Below are 18,350 nucleotides of genomic sequence, written 5' to 3'. Positions count from 1 at the left end.
TTATTTGTGAGTAGCTACTTTCCATTAATTTAAGGGACTTAATTTGATATAATCCGACGGGTTGTAATTTCCGGGTTGTACTCTAAGAGTCGCTGTTGACATACGAGCTGGCTTTGAACTATATTTTCTTTGTGACCAGCCTCTTCTCTTTCTCTGGAGCACAAGTGGGAGACGCGTTTAGTTGCTCTAGGACGAGTGTACCGTCACCATTCATTTTGGATCTACATTTTGTTCTCACGAGAGTAGGATACATTTTCACGTTTCTTTCCGTTTGGATTTTATTGTTTTAACGGAGCGCAATGGACACGACTGCGAACGGGAGAATGATGCGTAAAGCCCTGCTGCTGCTTCTGTGTGTTTTGTGCCTGGGCTCTGCGCTTGGTCAGGTCAGTTACTCCATCCCTGAAGAAATGGCGAAAGGCTCCGTTGTTGGAAACATAGCGCATGATTTGGGACTAGATTTGAAACGACTGAAATCTGGTAAAGCTCGTGTTTATACGGGAGATGGCGTCGAATACATCGGTCTGAACAAAGACAGGGGAGCGCTGTTTATCCAGGAGAAGATAGACAGAGAGACGCTCTGCGGAGAAACGACACCCTGTGCTTTACATTTTCAGTTAATCTTGGAAAATCCGATGGAAATGTTTCGGATTACAGTAGAAATTACAGACATAAATGATAACTCACCCAGCTTTACGCAAACCGAGAAACGATTTGAAATTAGTGAGTCCGCTGTGGTTGGATCAAAATTCAAACTAGATGAAGCAATTGATTCAGATATTGGTGTCAATAGTTTGGAAAAATATCAGCTTAATCCGTCTGACAATTTTGTGTTAAAATTAGAAAATGAAGCTGATGGGACTAAAAAAGTCGAGATGATTTTACAGAAAGCTCTAGATCGAGAGAAGCAAGCGCACATCTCTTTAGTTTTAAACGCTATAGACGGGGGAGAGCCGCCTATGTCCGGATCAATGCAGATTCATGTGACTGTGTTAGATGCGAACGACAACGCGCCTGTTTTCTCCAAACCCCTGTACAGAGCAAAAATACTGGAGAACTCTCCTGAAGGCACCAGTGTAGTCACTGTGAGTGCGTCAGATAAAGATATTGGCTCAAATGGACTAGTAACCTATTCTATGTCTATGAGCAAACCGCACTTAAGGAAATTATTTAGTGTGATTAAAGATACAGGCGCTATATTATTAATTGGTAATTTAGACTATGAATTATCGAGCAGTTACCAAATTAGTGTTGAAGCTATGGACAGCGGGGGTCTGTCTGACTCAGCTAAAGTTATGATTGAGGTTGTTGATGTGAATGACAACAAACCCAACATTAATATAGTTTCTAAATCAGACTCTCTTACAGAGGACTCACCCCCAGACACTGTAATCGCCATGCTGAGTGTAAATGATCCAGACTCAGAAAACAATGGAAAAGTAGAGTGCGTCATCAACGAATACGTTCCATTTAAAATAAAGTCAACTTCAAATGGATTTTATTCTATAGTTTCAGACGTAAATTTAGACAGAGAACAAGCCTCCCAGTATAACATAACAGTCACGTGTTCAGATGAGGGCGTGCCCTCCCTCTCCAGCAGCGTCACTCTCTCCTTACACATCTCTGATGTGAATGACAACGCGCCTGTCTTTGACAGGAGCTCGTATAAGGCCTACATTGTAGAAAACAACAGCCCAGGCCTCTCTATATTCACAGTGAAAGCCTCAGACTCTGACTGGAGCCAGAATGCGCGTGTCTCTTACATACTGGAGGACTCCTCTGTTAACGGAGTGCCAGTCTCCTCATATGTGTCCGTTAGTGCAGACAGTGGAGTCATCCATGCAGTGCGCTCCTTTGACTACGAGCAGATCAAGGATTTCCAGTTCTGCGTCAAAGCGCAGGACGGAGGCTCTCCTCCTCTCAGTAGTAATGTGACTGTGAAAATCCTGGTTCAGGACCAGAACGACAACGGCCCTCAGGTGCTGTACCCAGTCCAGACTGGGGGCTCTCTGGTGGCTGAGATGGTGCCTCGTTCAGCAGATGTGGGCTATCTGGTCACTAAAGTGGTGGCTGTGGATGTGGACTCTGGACAGAATGCCTGGCTCTCCTATAAACTGCAGAAAGCCGCAGACAGGGCGCTGTTTGAAGTGGGCTTACAGAATGGAGAAATAAGAACTATCCGCCAAGTGACTGATAAAGATGCAGTCAAACAGAGACTGACTGTTATAGTGGAGGACAACGGGCAGCCCTCTCGTTCAGCTACAGTCATTGTTAACGTGGTGGTGGCGGACAGCTTTCCTGAAGTCATGTCTGAGTTCACGGACTTTACGCACGACAAGGAGTACAACGACAACCTGACTTTTTACTTAGTGCTGGCTCTGGCTGTGGTCTCCTTTCTGTTCATCACGTGTGTAGTGGTCATTATATCAGTGAAAATCTACAGATGGAGACAGTCTCGCGTCCTGTATCACTCCAATCTGCCAGTGATCCCATATTATCCTCCACGTTATTCAGACACTCTGGGCACAGCGACTCTCCCACACGTGTACAATTACGACACGTGCAGGACCACAGACTCCAGAAAGAGTGACTGTAAGTTTGGCAGAGCTGGTAGTCAGAACGTGCTGATCATGGATCCCAGTTCAACAGGGACGATGCAGCGGATACAGAGCGAGAAGAGCATCCTGGACGAGCCAGACTCTCCTCTAGAGGTTAGACATTGATCTACTTATTTTCTTATGCTGCAATGTTTTTTATTGTGCATGTTTTTCTGGTGGTCTACTATTGGATTTGGATAGCGACATCAGCTTTAATAATAATAATAATAATAATAATAATAATAATAATAATAATAATAATAATAATAATAATAATAATAATAATAATAATAATAATAATATGTTTCTGTCAATTTGCCTTATAAAATTATGGATCAAACTAAGACTATATGTGCCTCATACATGACCTTGAAAATGAAAGCTTTAATATTTAGAGAGAAAAATCATGGAAAATATATAAATTTAACTTCACTTTAATGTCTCCCCTCCAGAAGCATTATCCATTTTCATTTATTAATAGATTATGTGTTTGGATACAAACACATAATCTATTACCAGTTATGGTAATCAATATCCAAACCTTTACGAAATAAGATGAAAGTCCTATCTCCATGTGCCTCTTTATAAGTTGTTTCAGCACCTTAGACAGTGGTACATGCACTAAAGGCAACGCACTGAAGCAGTTTAAATCTGATCAATTATATAATGCTGTTTGTGCTTAAAAGTGACTTGTTCACCTTCACTTCCACGTGGTCTGAATAGAAATTAATTTGATTGATCATTTAAATATTCCAAAATGATCACATTTTGGGTGGGCTCGGAAAGTCTTTCAATAGTTTACAGTATTTGTCAGTTAATTTATTTGTGAGTAGCTACTTTCCATTAATTTAAGGGACTTAATTTGATATAATCCGACGGGTTGTAATTTCCGGGTTGTACTCTAAGAGTCGCTGTTGACATACGAGCTGGCTTTGAACTATATTTTCTTTGTGACCAGCCTCTTCTCTTTCTCTGGAGCACAAGTGGGAGACGCGTTTAGTTGCTCTAGGACGAGTGTACCGTCACCATTCATTTTGGATCTACATTTTGTTCTCACGAGAGTAGGATACATTTTCACGTTTCTTTCCGTTTGGATTTTATTGTTTTAACGGAGCGCAATGGACACGACTGCGAACGGGAGAATGATGCGTAAAGCCCTGCTGCTGCTTCTGTGTGTTTTGTGCCTGGGCTCTGCGCTTGGTCAGGTCAGTTACTCCATCCCTGAAGAAATGGCGAAAGGCTCCGTTGTTGGAAACATAGCGCATGATTTGGGAATAGATTTGAAACGACTGAAATCTGGTAAAGCTCGTGTTTATACGGGAGATGGCGTCGAATACATCGGTCTGAACAAAGACAGGGGAGCGCTGTTTATCCAGGAGAAGATAGACAGAGAGACGCTCTGCGGAGAAACGACGCCCTGTGCTTTACATTTTCAGTTAATCTTGGAAAATCCGATGGAAATGTTTCGGATTACAGTAGAAATTACAGACATAAATGACAACTCACCCAGCTTTACGGAAACAGAGAAACGATTTGAAATTAGTGAGTCCGCCGTGGTTGGATCAAAATTCACACTAGATGAAGCAATTGATTCAGATATTGGTGTCAATAGTTTGGAAAAATATCAGCTTAATCCGTCTGACAATTTTGTGTTAAAATTAGAAAATGAAGCGGATGGGACTAAAAAAGTCGAGATGATTTTACAGAAAGCTCTAGATCGAGAGAAGCAAGCGCACATCTCTTTAGTTTTGAACGCTATAGACGGGGGAGAGCCGCCTATGTCCGGATCAATGCAGATTCATGTGACTGTCTTAGATGTGAACGACAACGCGCCTGTTTTCTCCAAACCCCTGTACAGAGCAAAAATACTGGAGAACTCTCCCAAAGGCACCAGTGTAGTCACTGTGAGTGCGTCAGATAAAGATATTGGCTCAAATGGACTAGTAACATATTCTATGTCTAGGAGCAAACCGCACTTAAGGAAATTATTTAGTGTGATTAAAGATACAGGCGCTATATTATTAATTGGTAATTTAGACTATGAATTATCGAGCAGTTACCAAATTAGTGTTGAAGCTATGGACAGCGGGGGTCTGTCTGACTCAGCTAAAGTTATGATTGAGGTTGTTGATGTGAATGACAACAAACCCAACATTAATATTGTTTCTAAATCAGACTCTCTTACAGAGGACTCACCCCCAGACACTGTAATCGCCATGCTGAGTGTAAATGATCCAGACTCAGAAAACAATGGAAAAGTAGAGTGCGTCATCAACGACTACGTTCCATTTAAAATAAAGTCAACTTCAAATGGATTTTATTCTATAGTTTCAGACGCAAATTTAGACAGAGAACAAGCCTCTCAGTATAACATCACAGTCACGTGTTCAGATGAGGGCGTGCCCTCCCTCTCCAGCAGCGTCACACTCTCCTTACACATCTCTGATGTGAATGACAACGCGCCTGTCTTTGACAGGAGCTCGTATGAGGCCTACATTGTAGAAAACAACAGCCCAGGTCTCTCTATATTCACAGTGAAAGCCTCAGACTCTGACTGGAGCCAGAATGCGCGTGTCTCTTACGTACTGGAGGACTCCTCTGTTAACGGAGTGCCAGTCTCCTCATATGTGTCCGTTAGTGCAGACAGTGGAGTCATCCATGCAGTGCGCTCCTTTGACTACGAGCAGATCAAAGATTTCCAGTTCTGCGTCAAAGCACAGGACGGAGGCTCTCCTCCTCTCAGTAGCAACGTGACTGTGAAAATCCTGGTTCAGGACCAGAACGACAACGGCCCTCAGGTGCTGTACCCAGTCCAGACTGGGGGCTCTCTGGTGGCTGAGATGGTGCCTCGTTCAGCAGATGTGGGCTATCTGGTCACTAAAGTGGTGGCTGTGGATGTGGACTCTGGACAGAATGCCTGGCTCTCCTATAAACTGCAGAAAGCCGCAGACAGGGCGCTGTTTGAAGTGGGCTTACAGAATGGAGAAATAAGAACTATCCGCCAAGTGACTGATAAAGATGCAGTCAAACAGAGACTGGCTGTTATAGTGGAGGACAACGGGCAGCCCTCTCGTTCAGCTACAGTCATTGTTAACGTGGTGGTGGCGGACAGCTTTCCTGAAGTCATGTCTGAGTTCACGGACTTTACGCACGACAAGGAGTACAACGACAACCTGACTTTTTACTTAGTGCTGGCTCTGGCTGTGGTCTCCTTTCTGTTCATCACGTGTGTAGTGGTCATTATATCAGTGAAAATCTACAGATGGAGACAGTCTCGCGTCCTGTATCACTCCAATCTGCCAGTGATCCCATATTATCCTCCACGTTACTCAGACACTCTGGGCACAGCGACTCTCCCACACGTGTACAATTACGACACGTGCAGGACCACAGACTCCAGAAAGAGTGACTGTAAGTTTGGCAGAGCTGGTAGTCAGAACGTGCTGATCATGGATCCCAGTTCAACAGGGACGATGCAGCGGATACAGAGCGAGAAGAGCATCCTGGACGAGCCAGACTCTCCTCTAGAGGTTTGACTCTGACTTTCTTCATTTCGTATTCTGCATTGATTATTATGATCCTATTTATTGCCATGGGTCCTATTTCAGGACCTTGGATAGCGAAATATCAGGAAAATGTTTCACTTCTCTATGATGTTTCTTTTTTCCTGCTGAATATTTAACTTAATAAAAACAACAACATCAGTAGTAGTAATAAAAATAATCATAAAAATTAAAATCATAATAATAATCATGACAAATAGGAACCCGTATTTTTTTTCTTTTTTTTCCCTTTTTTTTAATGTGTGTTTACATTATCAAGATTTTCATTTGTTTGAAATCGTTATATTTAGGATCAGCACATGTAATTCCGCGCTGTGAACTCACTGGGCCGCTGTTCACCAGGGCCACAGTGATTCGTGGTTCAGTATTTTATCCAACACATCCCCTTCATCACATCAGATGGGGAACGACACGGACGCGTAGCTCCGCGGTTCAGCACATTTGTAAACCTCGTAGAACAAGCTGGAATACGCCTTATTTTCGTCTTGAACTGAGGATTCTTGTTCACTTTACGAAATCTGGATTTATTTGACGACTCTACTGTTTCTACAAGCGCATTTTAAGGACAATGGGGCGGCAAGTACTGCTGTGTTTCTGTCTTGCTTTTGTCAGATGTGTGCTGGGCCAGATCAGTTATTCTATTCCTGAAGAAATGTCCAGGGGCTCGTTGGTCGGGAATATTGCTCATGATTTAGGTCTCGATGTGAAGCGGCTGCAGTCGCGTAAAGCTCGCATTCACACAGGAGGCAGTGAGGAATATATTCAGTTTAACAAGGAGAGAGGCGTCCTCGTTATCAAAGAGAAAATAGATCGCGAGGCTCTTTGTGGACAGACAACGCCTTGTGCTTTACATTACCAGATTGTTTTGGAGAATCCTATTGAAGTATTTCCATTAATTGTCGATATTTCAGACATTAACGACAATCCTCCGACATTTAATAAAGAAGAAAGGCGTTTTGAAATTAGCGAGTCCGCCATAGTTGGCTCTAAATTTATTCTAGAAAGAGCCATAGACACTGATATAGGAGTGAATGGTCTGCAGAGCTATACATTAAAGCCCACTGATAATTTCATCCTCAAACTGCATGGTCAGTCAGACGGGGACACGAAGGTGGAGATGATTTTGCAAAAACCCCTGGACAGAGAGAAACAGGAGATTGTTTCGTTGCTCTTAACAGCGGTCGATGGAGGAGAGCCACAGCGGTCAGGGACTATGTTAATTCACATTACAGTGTTAGATGCAAACGATAATGCTCCTGTTTTTACACAATCAATTTACAAAGCGAGCATTAAAGAAAACGCTGCAAAAGGGACACTCATAACGCAGGTCAGCGCCACTGACGCAGACAAAGGCTCCAATGGAGAGGTTAGTTACGCAATTGTAAATAGCATGGCGAGCACCTCAAAACTCGTTCAAATAACAGAAGAGGGGAACATATTACTGAATGGACCGATTGACTACGAGAAGGTAAACATATATAAATTCGATATAGAGGCAACAGATCGAGGGGGTCTTTCTGATTCCAGCAAAGTTATTATTGAAATAGGCGACATAAACGACAACAGTCCTATTATTGGAATGATTTCCAAATCAGATTCTATCATAGAGAGCTCTCCCTCTCAGACTGTAGTGGCTGTAATGAACGTAAACGATCCAGACTCAGAGGAAAACGGAAAAGTCCATTGTGTAATTAATAAGAATATTCCATTTGCAATTTCTACAACTGCAAATGATTTATACAACATCATCACAGAAAGTGAGTTAGACCGAGAAAGAGATTCCCAGTATAACATCACAGTCACGTGTTCAGATGAGGGCGTGCCCTCGCTCTCCAGCAGCGTCACTCTCTCCTTACACATCTCTGATGTGAATGACAACGCACCTGTCTTTGACAGGAGCTCATATGAGGCTTACATTGTAGAAAACAACAGCCCAGGTGTCTCTATATTCACAGTGAAAGCCTCAGACTCTGACTGGAGCCAGAATGCGCGTGTCTCTTACATACTGGAGGACTCCTCTGTGAACGGAGTGCCAGTCTCCTCATATGTGTCCGTTAGTGCAGACAGTGGAGTCATCCATGCAGTGCGCTCCTTTGACTACGAGCAGATCAAGGATTTCCAGTTCTGCGTCAAAGCGCAGGACGGAGGCTCTCCTCCTCTCAGTAGCAATGTGACTGTGAAAATCCTGGTTCATGACCAGAACGACAACGGCCCTCAGGTGCTGTACCCAGTCCAGACTGGGGGCTCTCTGGTGGCTGAGATGGTGCCTCGTTCAGCAGATGTGGGCTATCTGGTCACTAAAGTGGTGGCTGTGGATGTGGACTCTGGACAGAATGCCTGGCTCTCCTATAAACTGCAGAAAGCCGCAGACAGGGCGCTGTTTGAAGTGGGCTTACAGAATGGAGAAATAAGAACTATCCGCCAAGTGACTGATAAAGATGCAGTCAAACAGAGACTGGCTGTTATAGTGGAGGACAACGGGCAGCCCTCTCGTTCAGCTACAGTCATTGTTAACGTGGTGGTGGCGGACAGCTTTCCTGAAGTCATGTCTGAGTTCACGGACTTTACGCACGACAAGGAGTACAACGACAACCTGACTTTTTACTTAGTGCTGGCTCTGGCTGTGGTCTCCTTTCTGTTCATCACGTGTGTAGTGGTCATTATATCAGTGAAAATCTACAGATGGAGACAGTCTCGCGTCCTGTATCACTCCAATCTGCCAGTGATCCCATATTATCCTCCACGTTACTCAGACACTCTGGGCACAGCGACTCTCCCCCACGTGTACAATTACGACACGTGCAGGACCACAGACTCCAGAAAGAGTGACTGTAAGTTTGGCAGAGCTGGTAGTCAGAACGTGCTGATCATGGATCCCAGTTCAACAGGGACGATGCAGCGGATACAGAGCGAGAAGAGCATCCTGGACGAGCCAGACTCTCCTCTTGAGGTTAGAAACTGACTCTCTTCATTTCGTATTCTGCATTGATTATTATGATCCTATTTATTGCAATGAGTCCTATTTCAGTACCTTGGATAGCGAAATATCAGGAAAATGTTTCACTTCTCCATGATTTTTCTTTTTTCCTCCTATATATTTAACTTAATACAAACAACAACAACATCAGTTGTCGTAATAATAACAATAATAATACAAATTATAATCATAATAATAATCATGATAAATCGGAACCTGTGTTTTTTTATTTTTTAAATGTGTGTTTACATTATCATGATTTTCATTTGTTTGAAATCGTTATATTTTGGTTCAGCACATGTAATTCCGCGCTGTGAACTCACACTGGGCCGCTGTTCACCAGGGCCACAGTGATTCGTGGTTCAGTATTTTATCCAGCACATCCCCTTCATCACATCAGATGGGGAACGACACGGACGCGTTGCTCCGCGGTTCAGCACATTTGTAAACCTCGTAAAACAAGCTGGAATACGCCTTATTTTCGTCTTGAACTGAGGATTCTTGTTCACTTTACGAAATCTGGATTTATTTGACGACTGTACTGTTTCTACCGCATTTTTAGGACAATGGGGCGGCAAGTACTGCTGTGTTTCTGTCTTGCTTTTGTCAGATGTGTGCTGGGCCAGATCAGTTATTCTATTCCTGAAGAAATGTCCAGGGGCTCGTTGGTCGGGAATATTGCTCATGATTTAGGTCTCGATGTGAAGCGGCTGCAGTCGCGTAAAGCTCGCATTCACACAGGAGGCAGTGAGGAATATATTCAGTTTAACAAGGAGAGAGGCGTCCTCGTTATCAAAGAGAAAATAGACCGCGAGGCTCTTTGTGGACAGACAACGCCTTGTGCTTTACATTATGAGATTGTTTTAGAAAATCCAATTGAAGTATTTCCCTTCATTGTTGAAGTAACAGATATCAATGATAATCCTCCATTATTTGATTTAGAAGAAAGGCGTTTTGAAATCAGCGAGTCTGCAGTTGCTGGCTCTAAGTTTATGCTGGAAAAAGCCGTAGACAATGACATTGGAATAAATGGTCTGCAGAGCTATACTCTAAAGCCCACTGATAATTTTATTCTCAAACTGCATGGTCAATCAGACGGAGGAAAAAAGGTGGAGATGATTTTGCAAAAACCCCTCGACAGAGAGAAACAGGAGATTGTTTCGTTGCTCTTAACAGCGGTCGATGGAGGAGAGCCACAGCGGTCAGGGACTATGTTAATTCACATTACAGTGTTAGATGTTAACGATAATGCTCCTGTTTTTGCACAATCCATTTACAAAGCGAGCATTAAAGAAAACGCTGCAAAAGGGACACTCATAACGCAGGTCAGCGCCACTGACGCAGACAAAGGCTCCAATGGAGAGGTTAGTTACACCATTGGAAACAGGAGGGGGAGCACGTCAAAATTCTTCCAAATAACTGAGGATGGTAATATATTGCTGAATGGACCTATTGATTACGAAAAGACCAAAAATTATGAAATTGATATAGAGGCAACAGATCGAGGGGGTCTTTCTGATTCCAGCAAAGTTATTATTGAAATAGGCGACATAAACGATAACAGCCCCATTATTAGAATGATTTCCAAATCAGATTCTATCAGAGAGAGCTCTCCCTCTCAGACTGTAGTGGCTGTAATGAACGTAAACGATCCAGACTCAGAGGAAAACGGAAAAGTTCATTGTGTAATTAATAAGAATATTCCATTTGCAATTTCAACCACTGCTAATAATTTATACAACATCATCACAGACAGTGAGTTAGACCGGGAAAGAGACTCCCAGTATAACATCACAGTCACGTGTTCAGATGAGGGCGTGCCCTCCCTCTCCAGCAGCGTCACTCTCTCCTTACAAATCTCTGATGTGAATGACAACGCGCCTGTCTTTGTCAGGAGCTCGTATGAGGCTTACATTGTAGAAAACAACAGCCCAGGTCTCTCTATATTCACAGTGAAAGCCTCAGACTCTGACTGGAGCCAGAATGCACGTGTCTCTTACATATTGGAGGACTCCTCTGTGAACGGAGTGCCAGTCTCCTCATATGTGTCCGTTAGTGCAGACAGTGGAGTCATCCATGCAGTGCGCTCCTTTGACTACGAGCAGATCAAGGATTTCCAGTTCTGCGTCAAAGCGCAGGACGGAGGCTCTCCTCCTCTCAGTAGCAATGTGACTGTGAAAATCCTGGTTCAGGACCAGAACGACAACGGCCCTCAGGTGCTGTACCCAGTCCAGACTGGGGGCTCTCTGGTGGCTGAGATGGTGCCTCGTTCAGCAGATGTGGGCTATCTGGTCACTAAAGTGGTGGCTGTGGATGTGGACTCTGGACAGAATGCCTGGCTCTCCTATAAACTGCAGAAAGCCGCAGACAGGGCGCTGTTTGAAGTGGGCTTACAGAATGGAGAAATAAGAACTATCCGCCAAGTGACTGATAAAGATGCAGTCAAACAGAGACTGGCTGTTATAGTGGAGGACAACGGGCAGCCCTCTCGTTCAGCTACAGTCATTGTTAACGTGGTGGTGGCGGACAGCTTTCCTGAAGTCATGTCTGAGTTCACGGACTTTACGCACGACAAGGAGTACAACGACAACCTGACTTTTTACTTAGTGCTGGCTCTGGCTGTGGTCTCCTTTCTGTTCATCACGTGTGTAGTGGTCATTATATCAGTGAAAATCTACAGATGGAGACAGTCTCGCGTCCTGTATCACTCCAATCTGCCAGTGATCCCATATTATCCTCCACGTTACTCGGACACTCTGGGCACAGCGACTCTCCCCCACGTGTACAATTACGACACGTGCAGGACCACAGACTCCAGAAAGAGTGACTGTAAGTTTGGCAGAGCTGGTAGTCAGAACGTGCTGATCATGGATCCCAGTTCAACAGGGACGATGCAGCGGATACAGAGCGAGAAGAGCATCCTGGACGAGCCAGACTCTCCTCTCGAGGTTTGACTCTGACTTTCTTCATTTGGTATTCTGCATTGATTATTATGATCGTATTTATTGCCATGGGTCCTATTTCAGTACCTTGGATAGCGAAATATCAGGAAAATGTTTCACTTCTCCATGATTTTTCTTTTTTCCTCCTGAATATTTAACTTAATAAAAACAACAACATCAGTAGTAGTAATAAAAATAATCATAAAAATTAAAATCATAATAATAACTTGATAAATAGGAACGTGTATTTTTTTTCCTTTTTTTTTTTTTTAAATGTGTGTTTACATTATCATGATTTTCATTTGTTTGAAATCGTTATATTTTGGTTAAGCACATGTAATTCCGCGCTGTGAACTCACTGGGCCGCTGTTCACCAGGGCCACAGTGATTCGTGGTTCAGTATTTTATCCAGCACATCCCCTTCATCACATCAGATGGGGAACGACACGGACGCGTAGCTCCGCGGTTCAGCACATTTGTAAACCTCGTAAAACAAGCTGGAATACGCCTTATTTTCGTCTTGAACTGAGGATTCTGGTTCACTTCACCAAATCTGGATTTATTTGACGAATATACTGTTTCTACAAGCGCATTTTGAGGACAATGGGGCGGCAAGTACTGCTGTGTTTCTCGCTTGCTTTTGTCGGATGTGTGCTGGGCCAGATCAGTTATTCTATTCCTGAAGAAATGTCCAGGGGCTCGTTGGTCGGGAATATTGCTCATGATTTAGGTCTCGATGTGAAGCGGCTGCAGTCACGTAAAGCTCGCATTCACACAGGAGGCAGTGAGGAATATATTCAGTTTAACAAGGAGAGAGGCGTCCTCGTTATCAAAGAGAAAATAGATCGCGAGGCTCTTTGTGGACAGACAACGCCTTGTGCTTTACATTATGAGATTGTTTTGGAGAATCCAATTGAAGTATTTCCCTTCATTGTTGAAGTAACAGATATCAATGATAATCCTCCATTATTTGATTTAGAAGAAAGGCGTTTTGAAATTAGCGAGTCTGCCGTCGTGGGTTCTAAGTTTATGCTGGAAAAAGCAATTGATCCTGATATAGGACTGAATGGTCTGCAGAGCTATACATTGAAGCCCACTGATAATTTTATCCTCAAACTGCATGGCCAGACAGAAAGTGACAAAAAGGTGGAGATGATTTTGCAAAAAACCCTCGACAGAGAGAAACAGGAGATTGTTTCGTTGCTCTTAACAGCGGTCGATGGAGGAGAGCCACAGCGGTCAGGGACTATGTTAATTCACATTACAGTGTTAGATGCAAACGATAATGCTCCTGTTTTTACACAATCAATGTACAAAGCGAGCATTAAAGAAAACGCTGCAAAAGGGACACTCATAACGCAGGTCAGCGCCACTGACGCAGACAAAGGCTCCAATGGAGAGGTTAGTTATTCAATTGGAAACAGGAGGGGGAGCACGTCAAAACTCTTTCAAATAACTGACGATGGAAAAATATTACTGAATGGACCTATTGATTACGAAAAAGCCAAAAATTATAAAATTGATATAGAGGCAAGTGATCGAGGGGGTCTTTCTGATTCCAGCAAAGTTATTATAGAAATAGGCGACATAAACGACAACAGTCCTATTATTAGAATGATTTCCAAATCAGATTCTATCAGAGAGAGCTCTCCCTCTCAGACTGTAGTGGCTGTAATGAACGTAAACGATCCAGACTCAGAGGAAAACGGGAAAGTCCATTGTGTAATTAATAAGAATATTCCATTTGCAATTTCAACAACTGCAAATAATTTATACAACATCATCACAGACAGTGAATTAGACAGAGAACAAGCCTCCCAGTATAACATCACAGTCACGTGTTCAGATGAGGGCGTGCCCTCCCTCTCCAGCAGCGTCACTCTCTCCTTACAAATCTCTGATGTGAATGACAACGCGCCTGTCTTTGACAGGAGCTCGTATGAGGCCTACATTGTAGAAAACAACAGCCCAGGCCTCTCTATATTTTCAGTGAAAGCCTCAGACTCTGACTGGAGCCAGAATGCGCGTGTCTCTTACATACTGGAGGACTCCTCTGTGAACGGAGTGCCAGTCTCCTCATATGTGTCCGTGAGTGCAGACAGTGGAGTCATCCATGCAGTGCGCTCCTTTGACTACGAGCAGATCAAGGATTTCCAGTTCTGCGTCAAAGCGCAGGACGGAGGCTCTCCTCCTCTCAGTAGCAATGTGACTGTGAAAATCCTGGTTCAGGACCAGAACGACAACGGCCCTCAGGTGCTGTACCCAGTCCAGACTGGGGGCTCTCTGGTGGCTGAGATGGTGCGTCGTTCAGCAGATGTGGGCTATCTGGTCACTAAAGTGGTGGCTGTGGATGTGGACTCTGGACAGAATGCCTGGCTCTCCTATAAACTGCAGAAAGCCGCAGACAGGGCGCTGTTTGAAGTGGGCTTACAGAATGGAGAAATAAGAACTATCCGCCAAGTGACTGATAAAGATGCAGTCAAACAGAGACTGGCTGTTATAGTGGAGGACAACGGGCAGCCCTCTCGTTCAGCTACAGTCATTGTTAACGTGGTGGTGGCGGACAGCTTTCCTGAAGTCATGTCTGAGTTCACGGACTTTTCACACGACAAGCAGTACAACGACAACCTGACTTTTTACTTAGTGCTGGCTCTGGCTGTGGTCTCCTTTCTGTTCATCACGTGTGTAGTGGTCATTATATCAGTGAAAATCTACAGATGGAGACAGTCTCGCGTCCTGTATCACTCCAATCTGCCAGTGATCCCATATTATCCTCCACGTTACTCAGACACTCTGGGCACAGCGACTCTCCCACACGTGTACAATTACGACACGTGCAGGACCACAGACTCCAGAAAGAGTGACTGTAAGTTTGGCAGAGCTGGTAGTCAGAACGTGCTGATCATGGATCCCAGTTCAACAGGGACGATGCAGCGGATACAGAGCGAGAAGAGCATCCTGGACGAGCCAGACTCTCCTCTAGAGGTTTGACTCTGACTTTCTTCATTTGGTATTCTGCAGTGATTATTATGATCCTATTTATTGCCATGAGTCCTATTTCAGTACCTTGGATAGCGAAATATCAGGAAAATGTTTCACTTCTCCATGATGTTTCTTTTTTCCTCCTGAATATTTAACTTAATAAAAACAACAACATCAGTAGTAGTAATAAAAATAATCATAAAAATAAAATCATAACAATAATCATGATAAATAGGAACCTGTATTTTTTTCTTTTTTTTAAAAAATGTGTGTTTACATTATCATGATTTTCATTTGTTTGAAATCGTTATGTTTGGTTCAACACATGTAATTCCGCGCTGTGAACTCACTGGGCCGCTGTTCACCAGGGCCACAGTGATTCGTGGTTCAGTATTTTATCCAGCACATCCCCTTCATCACATCAGATGGGGAACGACACGGACGCGTAGCTCCGCGGTTCAGCACATTTGTAAACCTCGTAAAACAAGCTGGAATACGCCTTATTTTCGTCTTGAACTGAGGATTCTTGTTCACTTTACGAAATCTGGATTTATTTGACGACTGTACTGTTTTTACAAGCGCATTTTGAGGACAATGGGGCGGCAAGTACTGCTGTGTTTCTCGCTTGCTTTTGTCGGATGTGTGCTGGGCCAGATCAGTTATTCTATTCCTGAAGAAATGTCCAGGGGCTCGTTGGTCGGGAATATTGCTCATGATTTAGGTCTCGATGTGAAGCGGCTGCAGTCGCGTAAAGCTCGCATTCACACAGGAGGCAGTGAGGAATATATTCAGTTTAACAAGGAGAGAGGCGTCCTCGTTATCAAAGAGAAAATAGACCGCGAGGCTCTTTGTGGACAGACAACGCCTTGTGCTTTACATTATGAGATTGTTTTGGAGAATCCCATTGAAGTATTTCCATTTATTGTTGAAATTACAGATATCAATGATAATCCTCCATTATTTGATATAGAAGAAAGGCGCTTTGAAATCAGCGAGTCTGCAGTTGCTGGTTCTAAGTTTATGCTGGAAAAAGCAGTTGACCCTGATATAGGACTGAATGGTCTTCAGAGCTATACTCTAAAGCCCACTGATAATTTTATCCTCAAACTGCATGGTCAGTCAGACGGAGGAAAAAAGGTGGAGATGATTTTGCAAAAACCCCTCGACAGAGAGAAACAGGAGATTGTTTCGTTGCTTTTAACAGCGGTCGATGGAGGAGAGCCACAGCGCTCAGGGACTATGTTAATTCACATTACAGTGTTAGATGTTAACGATAATGCTCCTGTTTTTGCACAATCACTTTACAAAGCGAGCATTAAAGAAAACGCTGCAAAAGGGACACTCATAACGCAGGTCAGCGCCACTGACGCAGACAAAGGCTCCAATGGAGAGGTTAGTTATTCAATTGGAAACAGGAGAGGGAGCACGTCAAAATTCTTCCAAATAACTGAGGATGGGAATATTTTACTAAATGGACCTATTGACTATGAAAAGACCAAAAATTATGAAATTGATATTGAGGCAACAGATCGAGGGGGTCTTTCTGATTCCAGTAAAGTTATTATTGAAATAGGCGACATAAACGACAACAGCCCCATTATTAGAATGATTTCCAAATCAGATTCTATCGGAGAGAGCTCTCCCTCTCAGACTGTAGTGGCTGTAATGAACGTAAACGATCCAGACTCAGAGGAAAACGGGAAAGTCCAATGTGTGATAAATAAGAATATTCCATTTGCAATTTCTACAACTGCAAATAATTTATACAACATTATCACAGACAGTGAGTTAGACCGAGAAAGAGACTCCCAGTATAACATCACAGTCACGTGTTCAGATGAAGGCGTGCCCTCCCTCTCCAGCAGCGTCACTCTCTCCTTACACATCTCTGATGTGAATGACAACGCGCCTGTCTTTGACAGGAGCTCGTATGAGGCCTACATTGTAGAAAACAACAGCCCAGGCCTCTCGATATTCACAGTGAAAGCCTCAGACTCTGACTGGAGCCAGAATGCGCGTGTCTCTTACATACTGGAGGACTCCTCTGTTAACGGAGTGCCAGTCTCCTCATATGTGTCCGTTAGTGCAGACAGTGGAGTCATCCATGCAGTGCGCTCCTTTGACTACGAGCAGATCAAGGATTTCCAGTTCTGCGTCAAAGCGCAGGACGGAGGCTCTCCTCCTCTCAGTAGCAATGTGACTGTGAAAATCCTGGTTCAGGACCAGAACGACAACGGCCCTCAGGTGCTGTACCCAGTCCAGACTGGGGGCTCTCTGGTGGCTGAGATGGTGCCTCGTTCAGCAGATGTGGGCTATCTGGTCACTAAAGTGGTGGCTGTGGATGTGGACTCTGGACAGAATGCCTGGCTCTCCTATAAACTGCAGAAAGCCGCAGACAGGGCGCTGTTTGAAGTGGGCTTACAGAATGGAGAAATAAGAACTATCCGCCAAGTGACTGATAAAGATGCAGTCAAACAGAGACTGGCTGTTATAGTGGAGGACAACGGGCAGCCCTCTCGTTCAGCTACAGTCATTGTTAACGTGGTGGTGGCGGACAGCTTTCCTGAAGTCATGTCTGAGTTCACGGACTTTACGCACGACAAGGAGTACAACGACAACCTGACTTTTTACTTAGTGCTGGCTCTGGCTGTGGTCTCCTTTCTGTTCATCACGTGTGTAGTGGTCATTATATCAGTGAAAATCTACAGATGGAGACAGTCTCGCGTCCTGTATCACTCCAATCTGCCAGTGATCCCATATTATCCTCCACGTTACTCAGACACTCTGGGCACAGCGACTCTCCCACACGTGTACAATTACGACACGTGCAGGACCACAGACTCCAGAAAGAGTGACTGTAAGTTTGGCAGAGCTGGTAGTCAGAACGTGCTGATCATGGATCCCAGTTCAACAGGGACGATGCAGCGGATACAGAGCGAGAAGAGCATCCTGGACGAGCCAGACTCTCCTCTCGAGGTTTGACTCTGACTTTCTTCATTTGGTATTCTACAGTGATTATTATGATCCTATTTATTGCCATGGGTCCTTTTTCAGGACCTTGGATAGCGAAATATCAGAAAAATGTTTCACTTCTCCATGATTTTTCTTTTTTCCTCCTGAATATTTAACTTAAGAAAAACAACAAAAACATCAGTAGTAGTAATAACAATAATCATAAAAATTTAAATAATAAAAATAATCATGATGAATAAGAACCTGTATTGTTTTTCTTTCCTTTTTTTAATGTGTGTTTACATTATCATGATTTTCATTTGTTTGAAATCGTTAT

The 18,350-nt window shown here is 43.7% G+C and overlaps 5 protein-coding genes across 24 annotated transcripts in view; all 5 read left to right on the top strand.

Moving 5' to 3' along the window:
- The window catches only part of LOC306963728 (protocadherin gamma-C5-like), a 237,339-nt gene that overhangs the window by 143,778 nt on the left and 75,211 nt on the right, over positions 1-18,350 (top strand). The gene's annotated exons all lie outside the window — the stretch shown is intronic.
- The window catches only part of LOC306963747 (protocadherin beta-16-like), a 199,545-nt gene that overhangs the window by 148,034 nt on the left and 33,161 nt on the right, over positions 1-18,350 (top strand). The gene's annotated exons all lie outside the window — the stretch shown is intronic.
- On the top strand, positions 73-6,167 carry LOC306963724 (protocadherin beta-16-like). The gene is made up of 2 exons (XM_079557365.1): positions 73-2,610; positions 4,704-6,167. The coding sequence occupies exons 1-2, from the start codon at positions 300-302 to the stop codon at positions 6,131-6,133; spliced, it is 3,741 nt and encodes a 1,246-aa protein (XP_079413491.1). The 5' UTR covers positions 73-299; the 3' UTR covers positions 6,134-6,167.
- Positions 6,576-12,091, top strand: LOC306963725 (protocadherin beta-16-like; the record flags this gene model as incomplete). The annotated part of the gene is made up of 2 exons (XM_079557366.1): positions 6,576-9,039; positions 10,683-12,091. Exons 1-2 carry the CDS (start codon positions 6,729-6,731, stop codon positions 12,089-12,091), a joined length of 3,720 nt encoding a protein of 1,239 aa, XP_079413492.1. The 5' UTR covers positions 6,576-6,728.
- On the top strand, positions 12,396-18,043 carry LOC306963726 (protocadherin beta-16-like; the record flags this gene model as incomplete). The annotated part of the gene is made up of 2 exons (XM_079557367.1): positions 12,396-14,993; positions 16,635-18,043. The coding sequence occupies exons 1-2, from the start codon at positions 12,683-12,685 to the stop codon at positions 18,041-18,043; spliced, it is 3,720 nt and encodes a 1,239-aa protein (XP_079413493.1). The 5' UTR covers positions 12,396-12,682.

The sequence above is a fragment of the Gobius niger genome (assembly GCF_951799975.1).
Source record: "Gobius niger genome assembly, chromosome: 5".
NCBI lineage: Eukaryota > Metazoa > Chordata > Actinopteri > Gobiiformes > Gobiidae > Gobius > Gobius niger.
This window is presented reverse-complemented; position numbering and strand designations above follow the sequence as displayed.

Coding starts and splice junctions, on each gene's coding strand:
- LOC306963724 (XM_079557365.1), top strand. CDS start 300: ATGGACACGACTGCGAACGGGAGAATGATGCGTAAAGCCCTGCTGCTG. Junction 2,611..4,703: donor CTGTAAGTTTGGCAGAGCTG/GTAGTCAGAACG, acceptor TGTCTGACTCAG/CTAAAGTTATGATTGAGGTT.